Raw genomic sequence first — 25,741 nt, forward strand, 5'->3', positions numbered from 1 at the left:
TGGCAGGGTAAGGTGGAGGGGGCTCATAGAAACATACAAACACCAACCTCAGTCGCCTGCGGGCTGTCGTCGATTGAGGACACCGTTTTTAGTGAAGCAAGTTTTTTGTCCGCGTCGAAAAACAAAATGAATCTGAATTTAGAGCAACGTTATTCCCTGAAGTTTTGTGCGAAACTCGGGAAGACGGGAACTCAGACCCTCGATATGATCAAGCAGGCTTATGGGGACACTGCCTTGAGCCGTTCCACAGTATTTGAGTGGCACAAGTTGTTTAAAGAGGGTAGGGAGCTCGTTGAAGACGACCATCGCTCCGGACGGCCGTCGCCGGCAAGAACCGACACGAATGTGGACAGAGTGAGGACACTGCTGAACACAGAGCGACGCTTAACCAGTGAAGAAATTGCAGACCAGTTGGGTCTGTCTGCATCCAACGTCCAACGCATTATTTCACAGGATTTGGCCATGCGCAAGGTGTGCGCCAAGATGGTGCCGAAAATCGTACCATGGCGCGCTCGTCGTCAGACAGCTCCTGGTCAAATACGGCGTTGTCACGTTGCCGCACCCGCCCTGTTCTCCCGATCTGGCACCACCGGACTTCTTCTTCTTCCCCCTGATGAAAAGACAGCTCAAAGGGTGACGTTTTGACTCGATAAAGGCCGTTCAAGAGGCTTCGACGAGGGTCATCAACGGCATCCCCAAAGAAAATTTCCAGCGGGCGTACGGGGAATGGGAGCAACGTTATACTAAGTGTGTAGCAGCTCAAGGAGCATACTTTGAAGATTATTAAGTCGATGTAAGTATATCGTCAATAAAACTCTTGTAAAAAAATCAGTCTCACCACTTTTGGGTGTCTCCCTATATATATATATATATATATATATACCATTGTAAAACGAAAGCTTCACTTGAAAACGGTGTAGTACCTTGAAAATAGTCGCTATTACAGAATCTATTAAGTGGAAAATTTAGAAGGTTTTATTCTCTGTTTTTGTCAGATGGAAATTTCATCACCCTCCGTACTTTTTAGAGGATACAAACTCGTATTTAGAAATAGTTCATACGATATTTGAAAACGTTAATGTATTCAGCACAGTTGAAAAAAATCAATTCCCCCTTTTATCAGGAAAATTGAAATGCCCGAGCAAAAGCTAATTTCCATTTCGAAAAGTACCAACTTTCAACGGCCCGACGCAGTTCATATCTAAATTTTGGGCACTGCCATTTCTGTCCATTCCAACCTCGAGCACTTGCTTTCTCTTTTGACATTGTTCTGTGACATCTTCCCTATCATTTATTTGATTGCAACGAAACCTTTATCAATTATTTATTTCAGAGCTCCATATCAAGGGCGTCAACAGTTGCTAAACACTTTGAACACATTATATGTAGCTTAGTGATTCTACACTTATACTGCACTAGGGTTATTCCCAAATTTTGGTGCCCAGTAGAGACTCAATTTAATCTATAAAATAAAAATATTTAAGGTTACTGTATGCTTCTTGTACACTAGGGCAATTGAATTCTAATGAGCGCTATTCGATGTATTATTTATTGCACATGCAGCAGGCAGTAGATATTATTGCACACTACTTTATACAATTACAAATTACCTGTAATGTAGTAAGAGGTGCAAAATATATTTCTGTGGACAGGGATATCTCTTCCAACTCATGATTTGTCAAATATTTACTTGTCTAGTACATAGCTGTACTTTGAAAAATGGTATTGAAACCCGTTAGTTTTCATATATTTTTCACTCTTTTTATTTTCATTTTCAAATCCTATTAGTAATATGGGTACTGTAATATGGTAGTATTATGGCCGGAAAATATATAATCCTTAAATTAAATTGGCTAGTTAACCTAACACAATAGTCAAAGGAAAAAATTCAGGTTTTATTTCCCCAAAAATATATTGAAATCAGGAAGCGTATTTGAACATTTGCTGAAATTTTATAGATTCTTTTCTCCTTTCGATCTTATTCTAAAACCAAGCCCACCTCATACGAATCTAATATGCTCCGATCGTAATAGGTCTACCCCAAAAGTAGTGGGTCTTATTTTTTCTTGAATAGGCTGACAGCAGTTTCTCCTTCTGGGTTCGAGGGAGGGGAGTCTCAGCAATGGCCGGAGGTCGGTGGAAGTTAGCTCCCAGCCTTTGTGGATTGTAGATCGTTCATTTGCGTTAACTTTATGACGTGACCTCGATACGCTTCCTCATGAACTGGTTATCGGAACGACGCTACGCCATTAAATTTTACATGAAACTGGGCAAATCGGGAAAGAGACTCATGATACGCTCGGGGCAGTTTATGGTTATAACGCCATGAGTAAATCGGGTGCTTTTGAGTAGCACAAGTTGTTTCGGGAGGGTAAAGATGTTGGTGACGCCGAACGTTCAGGATGCTCTTCGATATCAAAAAGTGACGAAAATCTTGCAAGGGTGAAGGATTGAAGAAGGGAAGAGTCCCTAAATCGATTAAAATTGAGATTTACAAACTCTTTGACTCTATATTATGCCTAACATATATGGATGAGTGCCATATTTTTTTATTGCTGACTATAATTACTGAGTACAATTGAAAATAACGAAATTGCCTATGGAACCTTAATGCAGGGCCCGTGAAAAAGGTATCGTGACTGGTTTACTGTAGCCTCAACGGAGCGGTGAATGGGGGTCCTACCAGTAGGTTCGGTAGAGGGGTCCTCCACCACTCAGGCGCATCTTAGTATAGTCGCCTCCGGGCATGTGTCGAGACAGGAGGTGGATTTTTATGAACTGTGATTTTTTTGTGGTGTCGTCGCGCCAGCATGGAGCACACCGTCGAGCAAACCTTTTGCGTTAAACTCGGGTGATGCGCGTCGGAGACCTTTGAACTCATTAAACAGGCTTATGGAGGTGATGCCTTAAGTCTCACAAGAGTTTTTGAGTGGCACAAAATGTTTAAGGAAGGCCGGGAGCTCGTCGAAGACGAGCACCTCGTCGGACGCCCGACGACCGTTCGAACCGATACTCAGCTGGCCAAGGTGAAAAAAGTTTTGGACTCTGACAGGCGTTTAACCATCGCCCTTATCAACGAGGAGACCGGCCTTTCAGTCGGAACCGTCCACACCATTGTAACAGAGGATCTTGCGATTAGGGAAGTGTGCGCGAAGCTGGTACCGAAAGTCTTGAGCGAGGAACAAAAACTGTCGCGATTGTTGTGCGGCAGCTGCTGACGAAATTCGGCGGGACAACGTTGGCTCACCCCCCTCCTATAGCCCCGATCTGGCTCCAGCTGACATTTTCTTGTTTCCGCGAATAAAAAGGGGGTTCAAAGGATATCGGTTTGACTCCATCGAGGCGGTTCAAGCGGCGACGACAAAGGCTCTCAACAGTATTCCAGAAACCGACTTCCAGCGGGCTTTTGACAACTGGCAGACGCGCAGATCGATGCAGGAGGAATGCAATTTGGAACATTATGAAGTAATTAAAATGATAACTGCAACAAATTTTGATTTTTGGAACCAGATACCTTTTGTACCGACTCTGTAGTTTTAATCATTCATTTACTAAATTATTCAGATTAGAGAAACTGAGAATATCGATTCTAAGTACCAAGAAAGACTGATAAGAACTGAAAATATGAATTGATAGGAGAATAATTTTGCTGAATGACAATTCATATTTAAGAGTTCATAATTTCCATATATTTCCATTTGATTAGCTTGTATAGTCATGCATGTTTTCCATTTCTCGAGACCACAGACATCGCTTAATTAGTTAGGTTTTCATGACCGTTTAATTAAAGACAAGATCATTTCGTATGAGGATTAGCATGTTTCACAACCGGATTGGAATCCATCGGGAGGCGTTTTTGAAATTATGCTTTGGAATCTAATTTATAGTATGATGTTTTTGGGCAAAATATTTCGCTCATGGCATCCCTCGCAGGCAGGGAGTTGAAAATGAAACGGTGGGGTCCTAAGGGAAGGGGGGTGTAGATAACGCCAGAGGGTGGATAACGGCTTTGCTTTAATGGCACATATAAGGAGAATCCCCCAGCTCCCGGTCAAAGTGCTCTTATTCCTTCCTCCCTCATTCACCACCTTCCCTTCATTTCGCTGGGCTGTGTCCCTTTTCCACCAGAGATGTTCCCGTTTTCCATAAATTCTGGAGAGAAATATTTTCCAAATCAAACATTTTTGGAAGCCAAATTTGAGTAAATTAATCCCTTTCGAGAAATGGGGAGATGGGTGGTGTGGCGAGGAGGAGATCTTTAAGAATTTCCTCCATTCCGTCGTGCGATAGAGGGAGGGGGAAGGAAATTCGAGAGCCCTTAAATTGTAGTCTCATTAGGGAATTTCGAATTCCGACGCCCACCTGTCACCCAGGCGATTTCATTATGGATTCCAGCATGATTTTTGCCCCTCCTGTCTTTTAATTCTCATCCGTGTCAACCTTTTACGTTTCCTTTAAACTTGAGCGGTGGGTCCGATCCCCGATGCTCATTAAGGCGAGTTTGTCTCCAAGCTACCGCGTTCAAACTCATAAAAGAGACATTTTCTCTGATTGACAATTTTCCAGGCATATCTACTGAAAAGTATATAAAAAGAGCTTAATATTGAGTAAAACGACGGAAGCGTAATCCATAATCTCTACAAGAATTAGTTGAATAATATAATGACTAAATGATGAAAACATGGATCCAAAATAAAGAATCAAAATTCCCGAATCCAACCTTTCACCCATTCAACGTGTAATTAGAAGAGCAAGAATCAGGAAATTCAAGGGGAGTCAGTGGGAGTAGCAAAGATGTGCTTCCTTTCGAGGATGGAATAACAGTGGCAAAAAAGGGTTGATCAAGCAAACGGAAGGAGCTCTTATTGTAATAAACTAAGTATATGTACCCTGGGAATATAATACGAGAGCTGTCCAGAAAGTAACCTCTCTTATGCTATAAACATACTCTTGAATACATTCAGAACATTCATTATTTTCATCTCGAAACTACCTGCTTCTGCTATTTTATACACATTCGTCAAACATTTGGATTTAAACAATTGCCATATCTCTGAGTTAGTTTTCAAATTCCTTTAGAATAAAATTCTGCCACCTGAGATCGCAGCCAGCCTACGTCGGCATCTAGAAGTTCCCCGTCATGACGAGCACAAAACATGTAGTAGCCTAACTTCTCAGTCGTGTTTCCACTGCAGCAGTGCCGAAGAAATGTATAGAAAACTTTCTAAAGATATCAGGTGTCGTAAAAAACCGGTGTTCACGATATTTTTCATCTATTCTCAGTTGCAGTTCATTGTTCACCAGGGCAGATGGACGGCCACTTCTGTCATCATCCTGGCCATTTGTGTTCACTTTAAAACGAACGTCAACTCTGACGCACTCAACTCTTTCACTCATCACATTTGGTCAGTACAGAGCACAAAATTCCCGATGAATGCCGGCAACATTGAGGTTTTTTATCAGTGAAAACCTTATCATCGAACGGACTTCACAATTGTCGGGAATTTCAGTTGTATTGCTCATTTTCACTTGCTATTGTAAACAAATGATAAGCGGCGCGATATTCCATCCGCTGCCGTTCGAGGCGTACTGTGTTCGCCGATACAATTACCACTCGGCTATCTCTACTATTTCTCACGTAACACGAAAACGGAGGTTATTTTCTGGGCAGCCCTCGAATGAGCATCCACGAGAAGAAAACGAAAATATTCGTTTGTGGAAAAGAGAAGCTGAAGGTAGATATCACACTTCGAGAAGTAAAATTTGGGAAAGGGGAATTCTTAATAGACCTTAACAGCATAATTAACATGGGTGAAAGAAGATTTTAAATGCTTCCATTCTCAGCGGAAGGTTAATTTCATAGAAACACATTTAATCCTTATGTGGTCGCGGAATATGCGGTGCATGCAACTTTGAAGTCATGATTTTATATGTAGACCTGTTTTAATCCAGTTCTCCCTGAAGTAAAAAAATAATGTATCTTTCCACAAAATTGTTAATAGATACGACTTGTTCCAACGCACCGGCGTTTTCCTCAGGTAAAAAATAATGAAAATTTTGGTGGAAAGATAAATTTTTCTTTTTAAATTCATTGATGATGGATTTCTACGAAGTTAAGCCTGAAAACATCGAATATATGACTAATTATGGTTTTTATCACGAATTTAGGTGGAGATTTGATTGAAAACGTGAATCGTGTTAACTTTTATCTCGGGAATAATCACGTTGAATTAACTTTTGTCTCTGTGATGACCGTTGAGAAAGGAATTATGTGTAGTATGTCAGAGTAAATAAAAGGTCAAATTCTTATGTGAGAAACGGAACTATCAACACGGGTGTGAATTTGGTCACGGGATGCCATTTTATTTAGGACACATCTATTTAATGAACGGCGTCACTCAATGTCAAGGTTTTACGTGAAAACTCTTGTCTAAAAACGTCTTTTTGAATTATTTTTCAGTGAAGTTGAAACTTCCATTTTCGTCGGTGGCTCCAATGTCTATCCCGAGGCATGGGAAGAAGGTGAACTTAAATATAAAGTGGGTGGAGAATTTCTGAAATCAGATATGTTTGCAAATGATCAAACTTGAGTTTGCCAGTTAGATAAGGGAGGCATCGCCGAACGCATTGAAAAGATGAGTTCGATACATAAGGGGTTAGAATGAAAGAAATAAAACAAAGATTATGCGGTTTTCCTGAAAGGGGAAAGCTTGGTTGACAATCAAGCAGGGGCTCAAAAAGTAGAGCATTTTATCATTAACATTACGCCCCTTGGAAATGTTTTGGGCAAAACTGGTCGGACAAGGGGAGGTTTATGAGGAGAATAACTTTGATATCTATGTGTATTTATAGTAATTGGCTAATCCTACGAATCAATATTTGTATGTAATTACTAGTTAATTTTTAATGTGTGCATATGTTGATATCTATTATCAAGCATAGATCCTAATCTTCACACAATTTTTCTTATTGTAGTTCGGTATGATTATGATTGTGTGTAAATGAACTTACTGTCTGACAAGTAAGGTTAATAGAGCAAGTTTTTCTGGCGTTGAATATAAATTTAATTAGCGATTACACTGCGGAAATCTGGCAGCAATAGGATAGGAAGGAATGAAGTGAGAAAGGGGATGTGCGAAATTGAAGAACGGCTTGCGTCGTATTTCTGTTGGTGTTTTTTAGGAGAGGCAAGGAAATGTATCAACGGTGGTAGGCACTACTGTTGCATTGGCTGTTTTTATCAAAAACATACCTTAGCCGCCAAAATACCAATAAAAAAAATTACTGGCATTTTTCCTGATTTTCTTCAAAATATTTTCTTACTGAACGAATGAAACTCAGTGATTTTGAATATACGTAGTCACTCCTTTGCATGGCTTGTATTACTTTGTTCGGGTGAATGATTATTCCAAAGTTTGTAGCGGATGTTGTATTTCTGAGTATGACAGGAACTAATTTAAGAAATTGATTGATTATTTAATTATGATGTAATTATTATGCAGGATGGAAAATATCATGATAATTACTCCAAAGTCGCTTTTATAGAGACCTATCTTTTTGCTTTTTTTCTGGCCAACCCAAATATAATAAATTTTTTTAGAGTAACTATTCCTGAGGCTATACCTTCATTAATTTTTAATAAAGCCATTAAATGGGATATGTTAATTTTTAGTTTTGCCAGAGGAAAATATGAAGTTCTTCAATACATTTGTATTGCAGTGACGTGATGAATTTTACCTCATACTAAAACTGATTGAGAGTTAATGTCAAAGGAAAGATTCATTGAAAAGTTTGCACATCATGAACTAGTCGTGCACATTTCATTTTTTCATTACATCATATTGGCCTGACTCTGCTGGTAAAATATGAGAGATCATTAACCCATTGAAAGAGAATATATTACATAAATTAATGGCTGCCATTGACCTGATACATAATCGGCTTGTAGAACAATTTTGCTGGTAGAAATAAATGTTCAAAATAATTTAAAATAATTTTTTATCTCTTTTGCAGAAGAGGATTGTTGTAGAAAATTAGTTATCAGCTTTTCGTGAAACTTCTAAAAGTGCATTTAGTGAAATTAAGTTTGTTTTAGCTTTTAGGTTTGTATAGTGATATTACTTAAAGTAAGGTTTGTTGTCAATATCGTCATCCTGTCAGACTTCAGTTATGAACCTGAAAGTACTGCGACACAAGAGTCCTGAAATATATGTCACCAAGGGTGCTTAAACAATTGCTCGAGGCATGACTACTCTCCCAAAAGCCGTGGTCTGGCGTCGCGATTGTAGGTTGTGGGACATCCGCCCTCACCCCCACCTTGAAGCGCACCCTTGTCGGAACGTCATAATCACGTGAGGGCTAACTCTGAATGATCCGCAGGTTGCCCCGCTGCACCCCCGCTACGTGGCGTCCATAGTGCGAGAGGCGACGGCCCGCCTCAAGGGCCTGCCCAACCTCAACCCGGCGTCCACGGCGCTCTCACGCCAGGTGACTATCTGCGGTGACATCCACGGCAAGCTGGACGATCTACTCATCGTGCTGCACAAGGTAATTAATCAATAGTACATGCAACTGCTCTCTCGTTCTCACTTCATCCCGAGTCTATCCCTGATCTGCCGAATAATATTACGTGCATCAATAGTTTTATAAGTTACATGAAAAAAATGTGTAGCCCAATTAATTGATAAATATTTGCAAACAAAATAATTTATTTGTTTTTCTCATAGTTTTATTTAGTTAAAAATGTCTAGTTTTTGGTAGAGATGGTGTCTTTGGGACTCATGTAGGTAAATATTGATAAATCAATCCACATTTTTGTTTCTAATATTTCAGTAGATGTAACGCCGATTTGTGATCGCTAAACCGTATGAAATTCGTGAAAGTTTTACATTTGGCGATGGTTGAATATATAAATTCTTGATTTCAAGTGATACATTAATAGACCGAACATTTGCGAGGTCAAGTAATAAATATTGAAATAATTCAATTCTTGTAAGATACGCTTCCTGACGCAAATTCTCAGAAACCCTTTCCTTTATGTTACTGCATTTATAGAATGCGACTGTATTAATTTCTGATTGAGCCACTTCAGATCACATTTTGACGTTTATTACTTGAAATTCACAGCGGATAGAATTAGTAACTAAAATTAAAAAAAATAATGGAAAAGAGTAGGCCAGCAACACTCAGGTTGAGCAATAATAATAACAATAAGGGGGAGAGGAGTTTTGGAATTCACGGAAAGGTTTGTTCGAGTTCTATTAGATACATACATAGGTCCTAGTTGTTTCGTTCATCGACCCAAAGCAACAACTAGTATCTGTTTGAATATAATCTGAATGCGTTGTATTTTTCGGGATGATAAGGATACTGAGCATGTCAGCAATTGCGGTGTCATTTCTTTCTTCTTTCTGGCTTGTCTTTTTTCCATAAGTCACCCCATGATCTCAGTGAGCTCGACATTGTTTATTTTGAACGCTTTTTGATTTTTATGGAATTGTAAATTAGCAATTGCATGAGTTAAGTTTCAGCTGCCGACGCTTAAATATCTCTGAATTCTTTTCCAAAAAGTCGAAAGCCGATTAACTTATTTCCTTTTTGAACGCCCATGAAGATTTTGCTCTTCGTGGGAGGAGGATGTGATCAGGCATTAAATGGAGGAAATATGGAAACCAGCTGCAAAGAATAGAGAAGTTTGATTGAAATAAAATGTATCTTTGTGTAAAGGACTGGTAATGAACACCTTTACAAAATTTTTGAAGGCAAATTACATTTCTTCGGAGAATCGTAGTAATATCATCTGAATTCGCTCTTGCCTCAACTCTCTAGGTAAAAATCCATCGATCGTTTGACACTAACTTCCTGTCGGTCCTCTCTGTTCATTCAGTCTGAGGAGAATTTGCTTGCGACAGTGAGTTAAGCTGAAGGTAAGCGTTGAGGAGGGAAATTTTCCCAATTGTTTTGACCTCCATTTTGCTTGTTCATTCCACCTGGGTGAAATAATCGAACAGCAAAAAGGGAAAATATATTACTTGAGAGCTGACTCCTTTTTAAATGCTTTATGTGTCGCGCTAAATGCATTCAATCATATAAATAATAGTGGAATAAAGGCTAAGGACGGAGATAATCAATAGTTTTGAAACCATCCACTCGATCGGGCAGACCTTTTTAAATGTTTCCTACGTTTTGCAAAGACTGTATGTGACTGCATATGACCCTTAGTACTTCAATGAATAATAATAAACTCTCAAGCTCCCTCTTTTATTTTTTCTTGTAAAATTTTATCCAATCTCAAATTTTCGCACATGTAGTCGATGCTTTGACTTGAGCATTACTCAATGACTGAACGCGTTCTTCACGTCTCTCCCTTTCGGAGTGGCTGATAGACAGACTTGAGAAAGAGATGCATCATGCTACGAAGATAAGTTACTCCTTATTAGTTAGATAGCTGAGAAGGGAAACATTAAAGAATATAAAGCAAGAGATCGAACAAGATTAATAGATATATTAAGTCAATGCGGGGTGAGATGGAAGGATAGCGGGGATTCCTGGAATGAGAGTTGTAGAGTATTATATGGGGAAGAGGACGAGAACCAAATAGGGGATGCCATTATACGAGGGCTGCTATTTATATTTTGAACCTTGACAACACCAAGTGCTTCAGGCGCCATCTGAAATGTTGACCCTTTTAACGCTAACTTTTTTTAAAAATTGTGTTGTTTACAGTGACTCAAGAATTTTGTCTCAGCGAAAAAATGGAATTAAATCGTGAACACTTTCGTGCGATAATTTTTTGTGGCTTTCAACGTGAGTTATCAAGACAGAAATTCGCCGATCAACTTTCTTCCAATTTTGGCAGAGAAGCCCCATCCTTTGCCACTGTGAAATGCTGGTATCACGCTGGCTCATCATTGCCGCCGTTCGCTCACCGGCAAAAGTTGTGAAGGTCGTCCAAAATCAGTTGTTGCTCCAGAAAACATTGATGCTGTGCAATAAATAGTAAAGGAAGATCGTCATGTGACTTATCTTGAGATTGAGTTATACTTGGGGATCAGTATGACAAGCATCAATAAGATATTGCATGGACATTTTGCTGAGAAAAAAATTGTTTGCGTTTGTTCCTGCATAAATTGACAAAAGCTCAAAAAGTTCCTTGTGTCAATCGGTACAAAGAAATGCAGCGTAATAATGAAAAGACAGGAATTTATTGATAAAAATGACTTTATTGTTATTATAAGTATTCTCCATGATACTCATTACACTTTTGCATGCGCTCGAATCAATTTTCGTGACACTTTTTCCACTCCGATTGAGGTACCTCCAAAACATGGTATTTGAATGCATCAACAGCTTCTTCAGGCGTCGAAAAGCATTAACCATCACATATTTGTGGAGTTATACTTGAGTCTAACTTCATGGACGCGTCTAACCCTATATCTTCTTTTTCCATTTTTATGAATATTAAATAAAAATTGAGGGAAATTTCCTGATATGTACCTACTTATTTTTAGACATTAATATTGAGTAGACGGGTCGGACTACACCATCGTACCGTTAATTAATGAAAAACTCACTTCTCGGTCCATTCGCAGCAGCTCGAGTGCATGGCCTCTTTTTTGTGAATGGGCACAAGGGCTGTATACTAAAGTGCACAGCAGGATGCCCTTCATTTCAACGTCAGCACTTTTTGTCTTGGGACTCGTTCCCTCTACTCCCTCGGCATTTTTCCGAAAGGGCAGTAGAAACCAGGGGCCCCTCCTTCTCCTTTCTTCTCCCCTGTCTCTTAGCCAAGATAAATTTCCTCCATGCCCGTTTCTTTCACTCGGGCGATTAATTCACCCTGGCGGGTCTTCCGCCCGCGCCCCCCACCCTCAATATCCCCCATAATACCCTCCCCTCTTGAACCCTTTGTCGAACCCTATATCCCTGCTTTTTGTGTTCTTTTGCACAATTCACCTAGGTCCTTCATCACACCCCCGCTATTTTTCCTGCTTTAACCCTTACCACCACCTTAAGAAACTTATAAATATGCGCACAATAATGAGAACATTTTCGCCATGTCTTAATTAAAATCTGTAGCATATTTTGTCCCTTGCATTTTTTTCTTGTTTTTCCAAGAGCCTTAAAAAAGTGCAATCCTCTATATCAATTACAGGCAACTGGATCACATGGTCTTTAGAAAAACAGGTTTTAATATACATACGTATAGTTAAAGCATAGCAAAAACACTCATGTTAACAAATGGATGTTTTATGGGGTGTTCTGGTGATAGGTGTGTTAAGACGGCTAAGGTAAACTTTTCAAATGGTAACTGTTTGTTTTCGTACTCTGTTTCGCAATTCGGCATTTTCAATTATTGTAATAGTTATCATAAAATATATTCAGTTCCATATTTCTAAATGTTAGAGAAATAGGTCGTTCTTAAGTAAGAATTGGCGATGTTAAAGGTTTCCAAGGTTCACCGTTTCAACTTTTACTGTTTCAACGAATACCTTATGTATTTGCGAAAAGAAAAATTTGCAGATAACGTACATATTTATTTAATAAGTTTTAACGGTAGTATTAATTTTACTCGGTACTGATACGAAGCCTTCGCATTTATTATTTCTATTTTTATGTGATTTACTTTTTTATTTTCCCAAAAATCAACATGTTTCGTGTAAAAATATAATTGGTTCTGAAAGCAGTATAAATTCACATGTGTAACATATTTGTGTGAAATTACATTATAAATAATAAGAGAAACATTGCCGGCGACAAAAAATCACTGATTCTGTCCCATAGGTTTTACGATACGATAAAAGTTTGATATCAAATGTGTATGTTCAAAATATCAGCGTGATTTATATTAGAAAGTAAATGAAGACTTATGAGCGGTTTATTTAAAATAACGGTGCCTAAAACTAGGATTTGAAAAATGCATTGATTTTGTATTTATTTTTTTTTTAATTTTTCACAGCTTATAAGAAAATGAAATTGAAGTCTTTTCTCGTTTCTGCTGCTATCACGGGGCTGCGCAAGTCAATTTCTTCTCAATTTGCACTGAATGAATAAATAAATATATACATATATATGTATATACATTAATATATATATGAATACTTATATATATACATCCCTCCCCGGACTACAACCTTAACGTGGTTGAAGGGCTTGTACGTTCCGATGACCGCTAGAGCTGTGCTGGCGGGAGTAATAATAATTGCTTCTGGTAGGGTCAGCAATGCCAAATAGGTCGAAGGTTAGGAGCCAGACTAAAGGTAGTCCACGCAGCGTCTGTTCCTCAGTGAGGCGGCTGCAATGGTGTCTGACCCCAGTGGGGCGGCCAGTAAGTGATGGTGTCACATTAAAAACACTATTGTGGAAGGCAACGGGAAACCACCTAAAATTATCATTCCCAAGATTAACATGATGGACTATACAGAGATTTTGAGCCCTGGCAACTAGGTCTATGCCAGGTGAGATGGAAGGATAGCGGGGATTACTGGAGTGATGAGTATAGAATAATATACAGCGGCGGGGACGAGAGCCAACGAGTGGTTGCCATTGTATTAAATAAAGAGGTCGGAAGATGCGTACTCAACATAGAGCAGGTAACGGATAGATTATTACTAGTAGAGATAAAAGCAGAACCGACGAACTTGGTTATGATTCAGGTATACATGCCACCGAGCAACCACAAGGTAGAAGAGGTCCATAGAATGTACGATTAGTTAGAGGACATAATCGAGTGTGTTCCTGCAGGGAAACATTTGATAGTGATGGGGGATTGGAATGCGACGGTAGGCGAAGGAAGAGATGAAGGCGATGAGGTCGGGGACTACGGTTTAGGCACGAGGAATGACCGCGGGGAGAAAGCAGTTGAGTTCTGCAGGAGACGGGGTTAGTCATCACCAACGCTTGGTTTAGACACCACAAAAGACGTAGGTTTACATGGAAAATGCCAGGTGACTCAGAAAGGTATCAGCTAGATTATATTCTTGTTAGACACAGGTTTAGGAACAGTGTGGTAAATTCGCACAGTTTCCCGGCAGCGGATGCGGACTCTGACCACAATTTAGTTGTTATGAAATGTAGCGTCCGTTTCAAAAAGATAAGGCAGGGGCGGCGAGTTAGAAAATGGAATGTAGAAGCATTAAATGGTTTGAAAAGGAAGGAATACAAACAGGCGGTAGAGGAAATCATGGAGGATGGTAAAGAGCTAAGTACTATCGAATAAAAATGGGAAAGTTTCAAGAAAGGGTTGTCTAAAGCCGCAAAAGACACTATTGGAACCGTTAACGCTAAAAGGACTAGGAAACCATGGATCACAGATGAGATGATTACAAAGATGGATGAGCGGCGAAAATGGAAGAATGTAAATACAGAGTTAGGCAAAATAAAGTACAGAGAATTAAACAATAAATTGAGGCGGGCGACAAATAAAGCCAAAGGAACATGGTGGAATACGCAGTGCGAGGATATGGAAAGTCTGCGGAGGAAGGGTGAAATTGGTGCGCTGTGCAGCAAAGTTAAATCTTCATCGGGAAGTAAGAAAGGGAGATATATGCTAACAGTTAGAGATAAGGCGGGTAAGGTAATAGTTGACACAGGAAAGATCCAAGAGAGATGGAAGGAATATATAGAAGAACTGTATAGTAAAGAACTTGGACCAACAAAGTTAGACATATAGTAGACTAGGAACATGACGTAGAGAAAGATAGCTTAGGTTCTGGCATACTCGGCGAGGAGATAGAAAGGAGGTGAAGCCAAATAAAGCCGTGGGGATGGATAACATTCCTGCGGAACTATTGAAATGTTTAGAAAAATGTGGGAGGAAGAGGCTATATGGGCTGATTAGTAGTATCTATGAAGAAGGAATCTGGCCGGAAGACTTTGTTTGATATGAAGACAATAAGTTTGATATCCCACGCAGCTAAAGTTGTTCTCAGGATCATAAACAAAAGGATAGAGAGTAGGGCAAATGATTACTTAGAGGATGACCATTTTGGGTTTAGGAAGGGGAGAGGAACGCGTGATGCCATTGCAGTAATGAGGTTATTTATCGAGAGGAATATACAATACAGCCAGGAGGTATTTGCCTGTTTCGTTGATTTAGAAAAAGCGTTTGATAGAGTGAATTGGGAAAAGCTAATGAGTATTCTGCAGAAAATAAGAATAGATTGGATGGAAAGGAGGCTAATCCGTAACCTGTACATATCTCAGACTGCTCAGGTGCGGGTGGGGAACGGGGAGTCCAGATGGGCAGTGTTAGGAAGAGGTGTAAGGCAGGGTTGCCCATTATCACCGTTGCTGTTCAACCTGTACGCAAAGGAAATGATTAAAGAGGCATGGGAAGAACTGGAGGTGGAACTGGAGGGGGCGGGGAATTCGTAAAATCAGTCAGGTTCGCTGATGACCAAGCCTTAGTTTGTCAGTCAACATAGGGGTTGCAAGCATTGCTTAGTGACATGGAAATTTAGTGCGACAGGTATGGGATGAGAATCAATATTGATAAAACAAAGGTTATGCGATTCTCTTGAAAGAAAAAGACTAAGCTAAACATTAAAATAGGAGGGCAAAAACTAGAGCAGGTAGAACAGTTTACGTATCTCGGTAGTGTTTTGGACCAACACGGTCAAAGTAGTAGGGACGTAAGGAGAAGAATTGCGCTAGGCAAAGAGGCTTTCACAAGGAGGAGGGAGTTGATGACGGGGACTTCGAGTAAGGATGTTAAGAAAAGACTCGTAAAAACTTTGATATGGAGCGTAGCTATGTACGGCGCGGAAACGTGGTCATTGAAGCAGGAGGATAGACGTAGACTGGAGGCTTTTGAAATGAGGGTTTGGAGAAGAATGGAGGTGAAATGGACAGAGAAGAAAACAAATGAGGAAGTACTTGGTATGGTGGGCGCAGAAGTGGGGTTCGTTGGGAGAAATCCTATGGAGGCAGGAAAAGTAGGCAGGCAGGGTGAAGGTGGTATTGACCTGCAGCGGGGTGTTTAAGACTGCAATTGGGGGGAGAATGTTAGGCAAACGAGGAAGGGAAGGAACAGGATAGGGATGTTGGACGGGATGAAGGGAGGAAGAAAGTACACAGAGCTGAAGAGGGACCTGATGTAGAGCGGGATGTTTTTCTGTGCTAGGGGTCACAAATTATTTTATTAGTAATTATATCCATCCAAAAGCCTACCTCAACCGGTAGATTACCTAATAATAATAAAATAATAAAAATTATATATATATATATATACTATATATCTTCTGAAGTTGAAATGCGATTAGCTGCATTGCATAATAATATACTGCATACATTTGCTGTTTGCTGAGAATTTGAGAAACAAATATTTATTTTCATATTTTATGGCAATGAGGGTTGAATTCCTTCTGGTTATACACTCTTTTTGTTTTGAATTCTTTTTCTACTTGAATATCGGCATATTACTTTACATCGGGACCCTTCAAATGTGTAGAAAAATTATTTCAGGGTTTTATTTTCGCGAGTAGTATCTTCGAAGTTTTGAGTCCTCTTTTAAATGAATGATAGTACAGACATATTTTCATTCTCACGTAAGCAGATACGAGTAATTCTAGTGCTCATCAACTTACCTGTTCATTGCTATTTGGAAAATGTCGCGAACTGTAAACGGTTCAAATTCTGCCGAGCCCCGTGGAGAGTAGGCAACTTTTTTTCCCTTCAAAGAGCTCTTTAGTATACATACCAGGATACGACGTTGAATATAATCCGCTCTTTCAATAATATTGTAATGTTTTCGATTTTAAATCCTTATCCGCTCTCCTTTTCTTCCTCCAGCTTGGTGAAGGGAAGCATCTGGCCATCTCTGTTATCGAAATACGTCGTGTGTCAAATTTTCCTTCAATCTCATGCGTAGAAATGAAGTTAAGGTCGCTTAATCTACGTTGAAACGTTATTCGCTCGACCTTAATGGATCGCTTGCTATGATGCCTTTCTGTATAAAGTGGCTGATGGAAATTGCGTCGCAAGATTAGATGAGAAAAGTTGGAAAGTTACATTTTTTCGATAAGTTTTCAAGTCATGCTCCCTGGGGGGAAACTTGGCCCAAAAATGACAAAAAAGGGAGGTGCGCAAATCACTGTATTTGCTACTCTGTAAATATAATCTAATTAAAAAATTTCGGTTCGATATTGAATGTCTAAAGCCGACATTTTTAGAAAATAATTAGAATAATTTGCGAAAATAATATCAAATAATGTCTATACAGCTCGCAATAAGCGGTCAATTTTACACACACCATCTAAGTAGTAGTTATTACCATTTACGATAATTTTTCAAATATAAGCAGTGAATACAATGTTTTTGAGGCTTTTTAGTGTAAATTACTGTTAAATCATAAAAAAAACTAATGTCTCGTACCATGTACTTTATAATACCATATAGTGAATACATATGCATTACTCTAGGCAATCGGTCTTCTGGGATGTTATGATTCGTTTTCATAATTTTGGCTAGCAATAAGCTTAGATAGTCCGGTGTCACTTTAAAGTATTTTCACTTTGAATGCAGAGGTAAGAACACATGTAGCAAGTACTGTGAACTCTCATGCCTGCTTAAATATATACATCTTAATCATGCCACTCGAGCCGCCCCAAGGGCTAATGACGGGGATTATTTGAGCACAAGCCACTTACGAATAAGAAGCTTTTATTAGTTGAAAACTAAGTATTAGCCATATAAATGTAATGCTGCATACTGAGTGACTCAGTCAGTGTGAAAAACGGACACGTTATAATCTTTTTAATGCTAACCTTTTTTGGCACATTCGACAAGGTATATGGAAATTGGTTTCTGCTGATAATGTACGCTATGTATTCAACCCGTTGAGGACGTGGCTTTGACAGCCAATATCAAAGTGTGGATATCGGCCCTCGACATACATTTTGGAACCCAACCACCATTCGTCAAACCTTCAAATTTGCTCAATCCCGTGAATTTATCTCGTGTCGTTTCAGAACGGTCTCCCGTCGGCCGAGAACCCTTACGTGTTCAACGGGGATTTTGTGGACAGAGGCAAGCGCTCCATCGAGGTGTTGATAATTCTTCTGGCATGTTTCCTCCTGTTCCCAGGGGCAGTATATCTGAACAGGGGCAACCACGAAGACCACATCATCAACTTGCGGTGAGTGACATCTATGGTCACGTTACTTTCGTGGGCAACCACGAGACTATTTGGTTTGGCGAGACATTTTAATATAAGTGACGTTTTTCATGTTATAATATAATATTTTTAAATTTTCTAAAATTTTCGAATTCAAGCTATTCAATTTGTCAATTTTCATCTCCCTAATGCTCTTAATGTTACTTTCCTTTTACCGTTACAGGTACGGCTTTGTGCGAGAAATGAGGAGTAAATATAGGGTAAGTTCGATTGATAATTTACTGACCCCATTTTTATGTTACATTGCATCCATCATTTGACAAGTAAAGGCTACAAATTAAAGCATTCAATATCGGGAAATTTTCCTTATTTTGCTTTAATTTTGGCCACCACAAATGCATTTTATTGTGTGGCGTAAACTGCTTTCTCCAATGAAAATATAATTGGGTTTTATCTCTTAGAGATAAAGATAGTCTAGAGATAGCGAGTCAATTATGCTAAAAATATTGGTGTTTTTAATTTGAATAAAATGTCTTTTTTTAATTTTATTTTAATGCAATGAAAAATAATTGCTACAAGAATAATAGTACGCTCATGACTTATGATATTAGCAATTTATGTAGGAAAAATTGTCAGTTTTACATTTCATTCTAATTGACAAAAGCAAATATGGACATATAAAAGTCATAAAATGATGTTATTGTGAATAATACCCATTTTCTCTTTGGTATTATTTTCCCGATGATTTTTAATGAGTATAATCGCTCCTTTCAACGTATAACTGCATCATCAGTTATTGTATTGAACTTAATATAAAATGACTTAAGCAGTGAAATGTGATTTTTAAAAAAATAGGCAAACAACATTTGCTAATGTATTAAATTGACATCGACAACTACTTAGCAATTATTAACATTGTTGTATTACACCATCTCGCTCTTTGAAAATCAATAGTAATTATGCGTAAAAGTTTTAGTAAGATAACGTTAAGTAAGTTAAGTTACATATGTGAGATATTATTTAATTCTGCCGTGTATTAAAACTTGATACAGTCTATTACATAGTGATTCAAGTAAATTTTTCCCAAGAAGTGTAACTATATAGTTTCTGTACCCTTAAAGTACTGGAAAAGGCTAGTTTAACGTTTACATTCATTGGTAGTGATTTCTGCTCGTATTGGTGCTGCAAAGGGTATCGATAAAAACACGTTGTAAGCTATACGACATGCGTAATATATTCATAGTTAGTTGATAAAAATTCCCAAATGTATACGTTCAATATGTTCTTTTATTGAATGCGTTTTACTCTCCAGAAAACAATGAGTTCTTGAAATTGATTATTTCATGTTTAAATTATGCTTTTACTGGATGGATGTATCCTTAAATCTTTATAACAAACGTTATTTCAATTTTATGTATGGTTTCAATTAATTCAAAACTTTTTGATAGTAAAAGTATTCTATGTAAAATGCAATATTGCTTTAGCAATATGATTTCCTCATGCCGCCATTGCCAATTAATCTCGTCCCAGATTTCTTTGATAGAGTGTGAATGCCCGTGTTTCCTCGTTTCGGTTTTTAAAGCGGGCAGCTCTTTTTCATTTTATCATTCTATCAGTCAATTTTTTCGAGATGCTCGTATCGTATTCATTTTAAAGTTTTTTTAAGAATTTATTAAAGTGTCCTCACAGCTTATAATACTTACTATGATTTTCGAGCGAATTTCCGCAACTTCAACACTCTCCGTTGATTGTTTCAATTATCGCGAGAGTGGGAGGTCTTTCGCCAACCGCAACACTGTCATATTTTTCGTAGCAACACGCCGACCGGCTGCTCGTGTTGATCGAGAGGATGTACCGCTGGCTCCCTCTCGGCACACTCGTCGACAACAAGGTGTTCGTGGTGCACGGAGGAATCTCTGACGTCACTGACCTCACAGTCATAAGGAACGCCGAGCGGCAAAAGGTAAGGAAGAAAATGTTTTCATACCTCTCTTAATTTTTTGATAGAATTTTGATTCATAGCGTTGCAATTGGTGGTGTATCCGATAAAAGGAAAGAGAGGGGGTATTTAAAAAAGGGAAAATGTCTATTTGTTAGCAGAAAGTTTTAAAAACAAGCCAAAAACTATATTAAAAACAAGTTTACGCCGAATGAAGAGGGATACAAAATGTTGTATTTATCTTTGTTACCCGAAAAAACATCTCAATTTCCTGTGTGTTTTTGTATTTTTTTGGTACCCTGAAAGCCACTGCCAGGGTGTGTAATAGGGAGTGAATAAACACTAGATTAATGTTGACCCTATTATTTGAAATTGATACTTCAAAGAGAAATTAAGGATGTCTATGCAACGGGCATTTATTCTTAACGATCTGGAAAGGCTACTTTTCATATGGATAAATGAATAGCTATTGCAATGCAATATTATTAATGGGAATATCATTTATGAGTATTGAGATGTGATTTTTGCCGAAATCGTTCGAAGATATCAGGATCATCGACGGCTGAAGAAGCATTCAAATGTAATTCATGAATGATTCAAGACGCTTAGAATTCAAAAGGCACACTGAGAAACGGGGAGGTGGAGCGCAGTGAAGACGCGTCCGCGCTGGCCTCAGTACAAGGTTAGAATATCCATCTCAAAGAGTTCACAAATAACGTTAGGAAGATTGCCTCAAAAGGACGTTAGTCTTCAGCTGGCAGGCCATCGTGTATTTACGGTGTATTTCTATAAATTCCATACTCTTTACCAATCGGTTGAGTGGTATCCTCTCTGTTAATTCATACAAAAGATATAAACACTCATAGATGAACTGGAAATATATAACTACTATTTTACTTTAAATTTGTTGCCAATTGATATTGCAATATTCTTCACTTTGTTGAATGCATGGGCAGGGATAAATTGAAGATTATATTCACATCGAGATCAAACTTCCTTCTCGTAATATTTGGGTTCCAACTAGATCGACACCATGGCGTGCCAAGTCTCATCTCGAAATTATAGATGATTAATTTCCTGAGACCTAGAATTTTTTATGGATATTCCCAGAATTTTGCATCTGAGCGCCTCCTTCAACCATTGATTCTCGGTCGATTCGATTTCGTGGTTCCGTGTTATTGTTGTGTTCGTTCGTATTATCGGATTTTTGCCGTTTCCTGACGTATTCTATTTATGTCAGGAAACGTTGCTACCTCTCTCTCCCTGCTGTCCAGCACGCTCGGCGCTGACGTAAATGTGGGAAAGCTATTGGTGCCATGATGACATGTTAGGTCATTGTTAACACGTTACCCATACTATTTTATGAATATTTAAACCAAATTATTTATTCATTTGCTCGAATAATGTCCAAAATCATTCATCGGGAAAGGTAGATTTTAGACTGTTTACTAGTTTAAATTGTCGGTCATTTTAAGTGTCAATGAAATGCAATATGCTGGATTGAAAATAATTATATTCTGACATTAGGATATTTAGTTCTTTGTCGACGTATCATTTGTGTAAATTCTTTAAAATATTTCACTCATCACCAGATATTATGTACTAACATCTAGGGCTTCATGGAGGCGTTCATTTTCGTTGGGAAGAGGAAACCTGATCTACAAGATCTACCTGTATTGGAATAATATTTTAGAATGTGCATGATTGAACATTATTATGCCATCTAATAATTTACATACCTGTCTGGACGATCCATTAGAACTCTTATTCCTCATTATTGATTTTCAAATCTCAAAGCCTAAACTTATTTATCCTTAACACATTTGTTTTTCATACCTTAGTATATTCTGTTTCTTTGTGCCATTTTCGAAGTGTCTCAGAGTGCTCTTTCCATTCTAATCTTCCCTCTCGACTCAGTTACAACGTTCAACATCCTGATAATATTTCTTATTACCTTTAACATTTTCATTTACTGTCTTTTTTTAGTTGTTGTTTGTGCAATGTCTTCTCTCTAAGGCATACGTAACCTATCCTTCTTATCTTTGAAAATTACTCTCCAGATTCTTCGTAAAAAAAATCCTAAGCACCAAATCTAAGGCCTTCATCCAAACAAGGCCATGGATATGCGATAAAACGACCCACATCTTGTTCTATCTAATAGTCTCTTATGGCATTCTATTTAATAAGGCTCTAATTCTTCTTTAGTAGTTCATGGTGTCTTTTTTTCCTTGCATTTATCACTTCTCAAATCAATTCTACTATTCTGTTTTTTGCCGAAAAACTGAAAACAATTGTCCAATAGCTTGAATGAAATGCCATCAGTTCATTGCAATGGATCTAAAGTTTTTAATTAATTGAGGACCTCTATGCTTTATTTTTTGCATGCCTTAACTTGGTCTTATATGCTATATATTTATTCGAGGAAATACTCATATATGACTGCAAACCCTTGCTTTGGAGACTTAATTCATACAGTTTATGCATCATTTGTCATTAATTGATCGTCATTTCAATGAAATTTAATTTCAAATTTTAGGTGAAACCAAAACATTTACTTAAATGCTATTTAATGAATTTGAAGTATTTGATGCTTACATTTACTGTAAAAAAGAATGAATAATATGAATGCGTAATGATAGAATGCCGATTAAAAATAGATCCCTTATATGATGCGAACCGCTGTTTTTTCTTTATTGTATAAATGAGAAAAGCCGATGAAACTCGAATCACAGAGCAGATCGGTGAATGAGAGGAGAGTGAAAGACTGAATTTTAGAGAAAGAGTTTTCTCCCGTAAGTTTTGGATAACGCGTCGAATGGAGAGAATGTTAACATTTCCGGGAGAAGAATATTTTGGATGCAAATTTAGATTTAGAATTTTTAAATTAAAAAAGGCATTCGATATGGAAATATTGACAATTTGAAATGGTTTTGAAGTGTCATTAAGAATTCTGCTGCTAATTATCATCCCGCAATGATAGTGTCAAATATACTTCTTATCGATATGAAAAAAATTGAGTAGCAGCATTCACGGCGTCATTAGTTGACATAAAAATGTAAGTAAGATATATTTAGCTTTATTGACCGAACTAATTTAAAATAAAAACAAAAGTTTCAATATAGTGATAACGTCTGAGGTATCCTCGTCAAGTGTTGAAAAATTTTCTTGTCCGTGACTATGAAAAAAAAATTAGGAAATTTAACTCACCGATTGATGGAATAAACGAATACTCAATTCGTTGAATTATTTAAAAAACCGCATTCAAAATCCAAAATGGTGCGGTATCTTATAATTTAAAGTCAGAGCTTATATTGAAAGATTATCTTTCCAGTTGTGATAGTGACTGCTATTTTTGTTTTCCCTCTCGACACTCCAGTTTCTTCTTAAATGCCACATCTTATTTTAGGTCAACCGTCACGCCAAATATTTTCGGTCGGATATATTTAACCGGCCATCGATATAAATGGACGACCACATTCCTCGAGGGTGTTGGACAATTTAGTTCCGTCTGTGACGCAAGCACTTCACGTCGGCGTCCCGCCCCCACCCCCCATTTCTACCTTCTTCCCACCTCACGCACACCTCACCGCTGTTCATTATTCACGCCATTGTTCTTATCCTACCGCCGCCAGCATCGTAGTGACCACCATCGCTGAACTCTCTCGTCTTGGCTCTGCATTTTCCTCTCTCTTTGGTTCTCCTGGGTCATCTGGCGGAGAGAAATTGGCTTTAATGCTAGGAGAACTAAGTACTGAATTTCATTAAAATTGATTAACCAGTTGAAATTTGATTATAAAAATAGTATAATAAACGTATTAAATCTCCTAGATTATAAATAATGCAAAACAACACAAATCCCCTAAATTAATCTTTCTTTCATTATATATTCCTTCCGCTGAGTTGACGGGGTCTTTAGGTGGCCAAAATTGATTTTGTATCTCTACTTGATTGAACTTGGAGTAAAATTAATAATTCTTTCCCGAGAAATAATTTTAGGACGTCCTAACTGTTAAATCAGGAATCTGTGTGCCCACTGATAAGTCATTGGTGACTTGTGGCGGGTATTGTCCAAGTTTTGCCGTTTATATCGTGGTGAGTGTTGTTGCTCTACCCGCGTTTAATCTCGCTCAAAGTGTTGGAGTGGATTTGCTTTGTGTCCTTAAAAGTATAGTTAAATTCCCAATCCTGTTAATTATTTAACCGCTTTATATTTAAAAATTTCATTAATGCTTTCCTCTTCGCTTCCTTCTTTACTTAAGTGAATTTTCCGAATATCCCCCCGAGGCTTTCGAATTTATCACCCGAGTGGCCTTCCTCTCCGACCAAAGGCATCGGCCATAGTCCCTGGCCCTCTGCTCCCCCTATCGTTCAAAGCTTCGTAACCCGGGCACAAAGGGTACCGGGCTTAATGGCCTAATTGGCTGTGTAGTGGAAACAATCCCGCAAACGCCTCACCTAGAGCAACGTTTAAGCTTCCATCGTGCTACAGCAATGTTTCCCTGGTATTAGGGCGATGATTCCGCATATCGGCTTGGTTTGAAACCTCGTCAACAAAGCGAAGATCTAATCACATCTCTATTCAAGTAATTAGTGAGAAAATTTCATGAATGTGTTCGCTGCTTCTGCGGACAAAGTAAGCAAGCAAGAAAGTGAGAGCGAAAGCAAAGTTTTGATGCCACTAAGAAAATATTCACGATTACAATTTGTCTTAGTACATCCCATCTACTTTAAAATGTATCAAGAGAGGCCCTATCCTAACATGTCAAACACAAATGTTTTACAAAAGAGGTGAATTCGAGCTTTTGATTATTTTCAACTGTTTCCGCATCAAGGCTCTTACTCCTGGATAAGAGTATTCCCGACTACTTCAAAATAAAGAACAATATAAGTGCTTTAGTTATGATCTGTATGAGGTACATTAATTTTAATTAGAAGTGAGATTTTGCAGAAAGGTGTACAATAAATTAGGATTTCTTTACTTAAACACCAACTGCACAAGTTTTCATTACGTTGCGTCACCAGCAAGTTACGCGACGTCTTAAACTTTTCCTCTTAAGCTCTCATCATCGGCGTATGCTTTCAATATCCGTGTCTATGATTTTAACTGCCTTAAGCTTTAGAGAAGGTTTTTTCACGAGATGCGCGTTCCTTGACATGATGTTTTGCCTTAAAAAGCGCGATATCGCAAACTGCGCTAAGGTACGAGTTATTGAAACCAGAACTGCAAAAAAGATCACGTTGGCATAATCTCAGTATTATATGAACAGATCGCCCTATATCGTTTTATTTAAGCCACTATTCACATTAGCGATAAATTGAATAAAATAATCCTTTGTCATATTGTTGAATTGTTCAGTTTTTTTGTGGAAATATATTACTACACCGGATTAGTAGGCAAGTGTTTTTATTCTATTTTCAAGAATCCTCTCAAATAATTTATATGCTTCGAGATTCTTTAGCTCATTTTGTTTGATCATGTATTTTAATAAAAAATTGATTGTAAGTTCACCTTTAAACTATCTTGTATTTTTATTAGATAATGCCAATGTAGCGATTAACTCTTGTCCATATCTATGATGCGTCACTGTTAATTTATTCTCTTAATAATGTGAAGATTGTCTTCGTAATGATCGAAAAGCGACTAATGAGTATAACAAGAATTTACTTGGTCTTACTTCAATAATTTA

At 38.1% G+C, this 25,741-nt stretch overlaps 1 protein-coding gene across 1 annotated transcript in view; it reads left to right on the forward strand.

The window, feature by feature from the left end:
• Positions 1–25,741, forward strand: part of rdgC (retinal degeneration C) — a 512,344-nt gene that overhangs the window by 231,862 nt on the left and 254,741 nt on the right. The window contains exons 6-9 of the mRNA XM_071596539.1: positions 8,380–8,547; positions 17,970–18,136; positions 18,339–18,375; positions 19,929–20,078. Coding sequence (XP_071452640.1) covers positions 8,380–8,547; positions 17,970–18,136; positions 18,339–18,375; positions 19,929–20,078 — 522 coding nt within the window. The remainder of the gene's footprint in view (positions 1–8,379; positions 8,548–17,969; positions 18,137–18,338; positions 18,376–19,928; positions 20,079–25,741) is intronic.

Source organism: Hetaerina americana, unplaced genomic scaffold, assembly GCF_022747635.1.
Source record: "Hetaerina americana unplaced genomic scaffold, ioHetAmer1.1.p SCAF_8, whole genome shotgun sequence".
Taxonomy (NCBI): domain Eukaryota; kingdom Metazoa; phylum Arthropoda; class Insecta; order Odonata; family Calopterygidae; genus Hetaerina; species Hetaerina americana.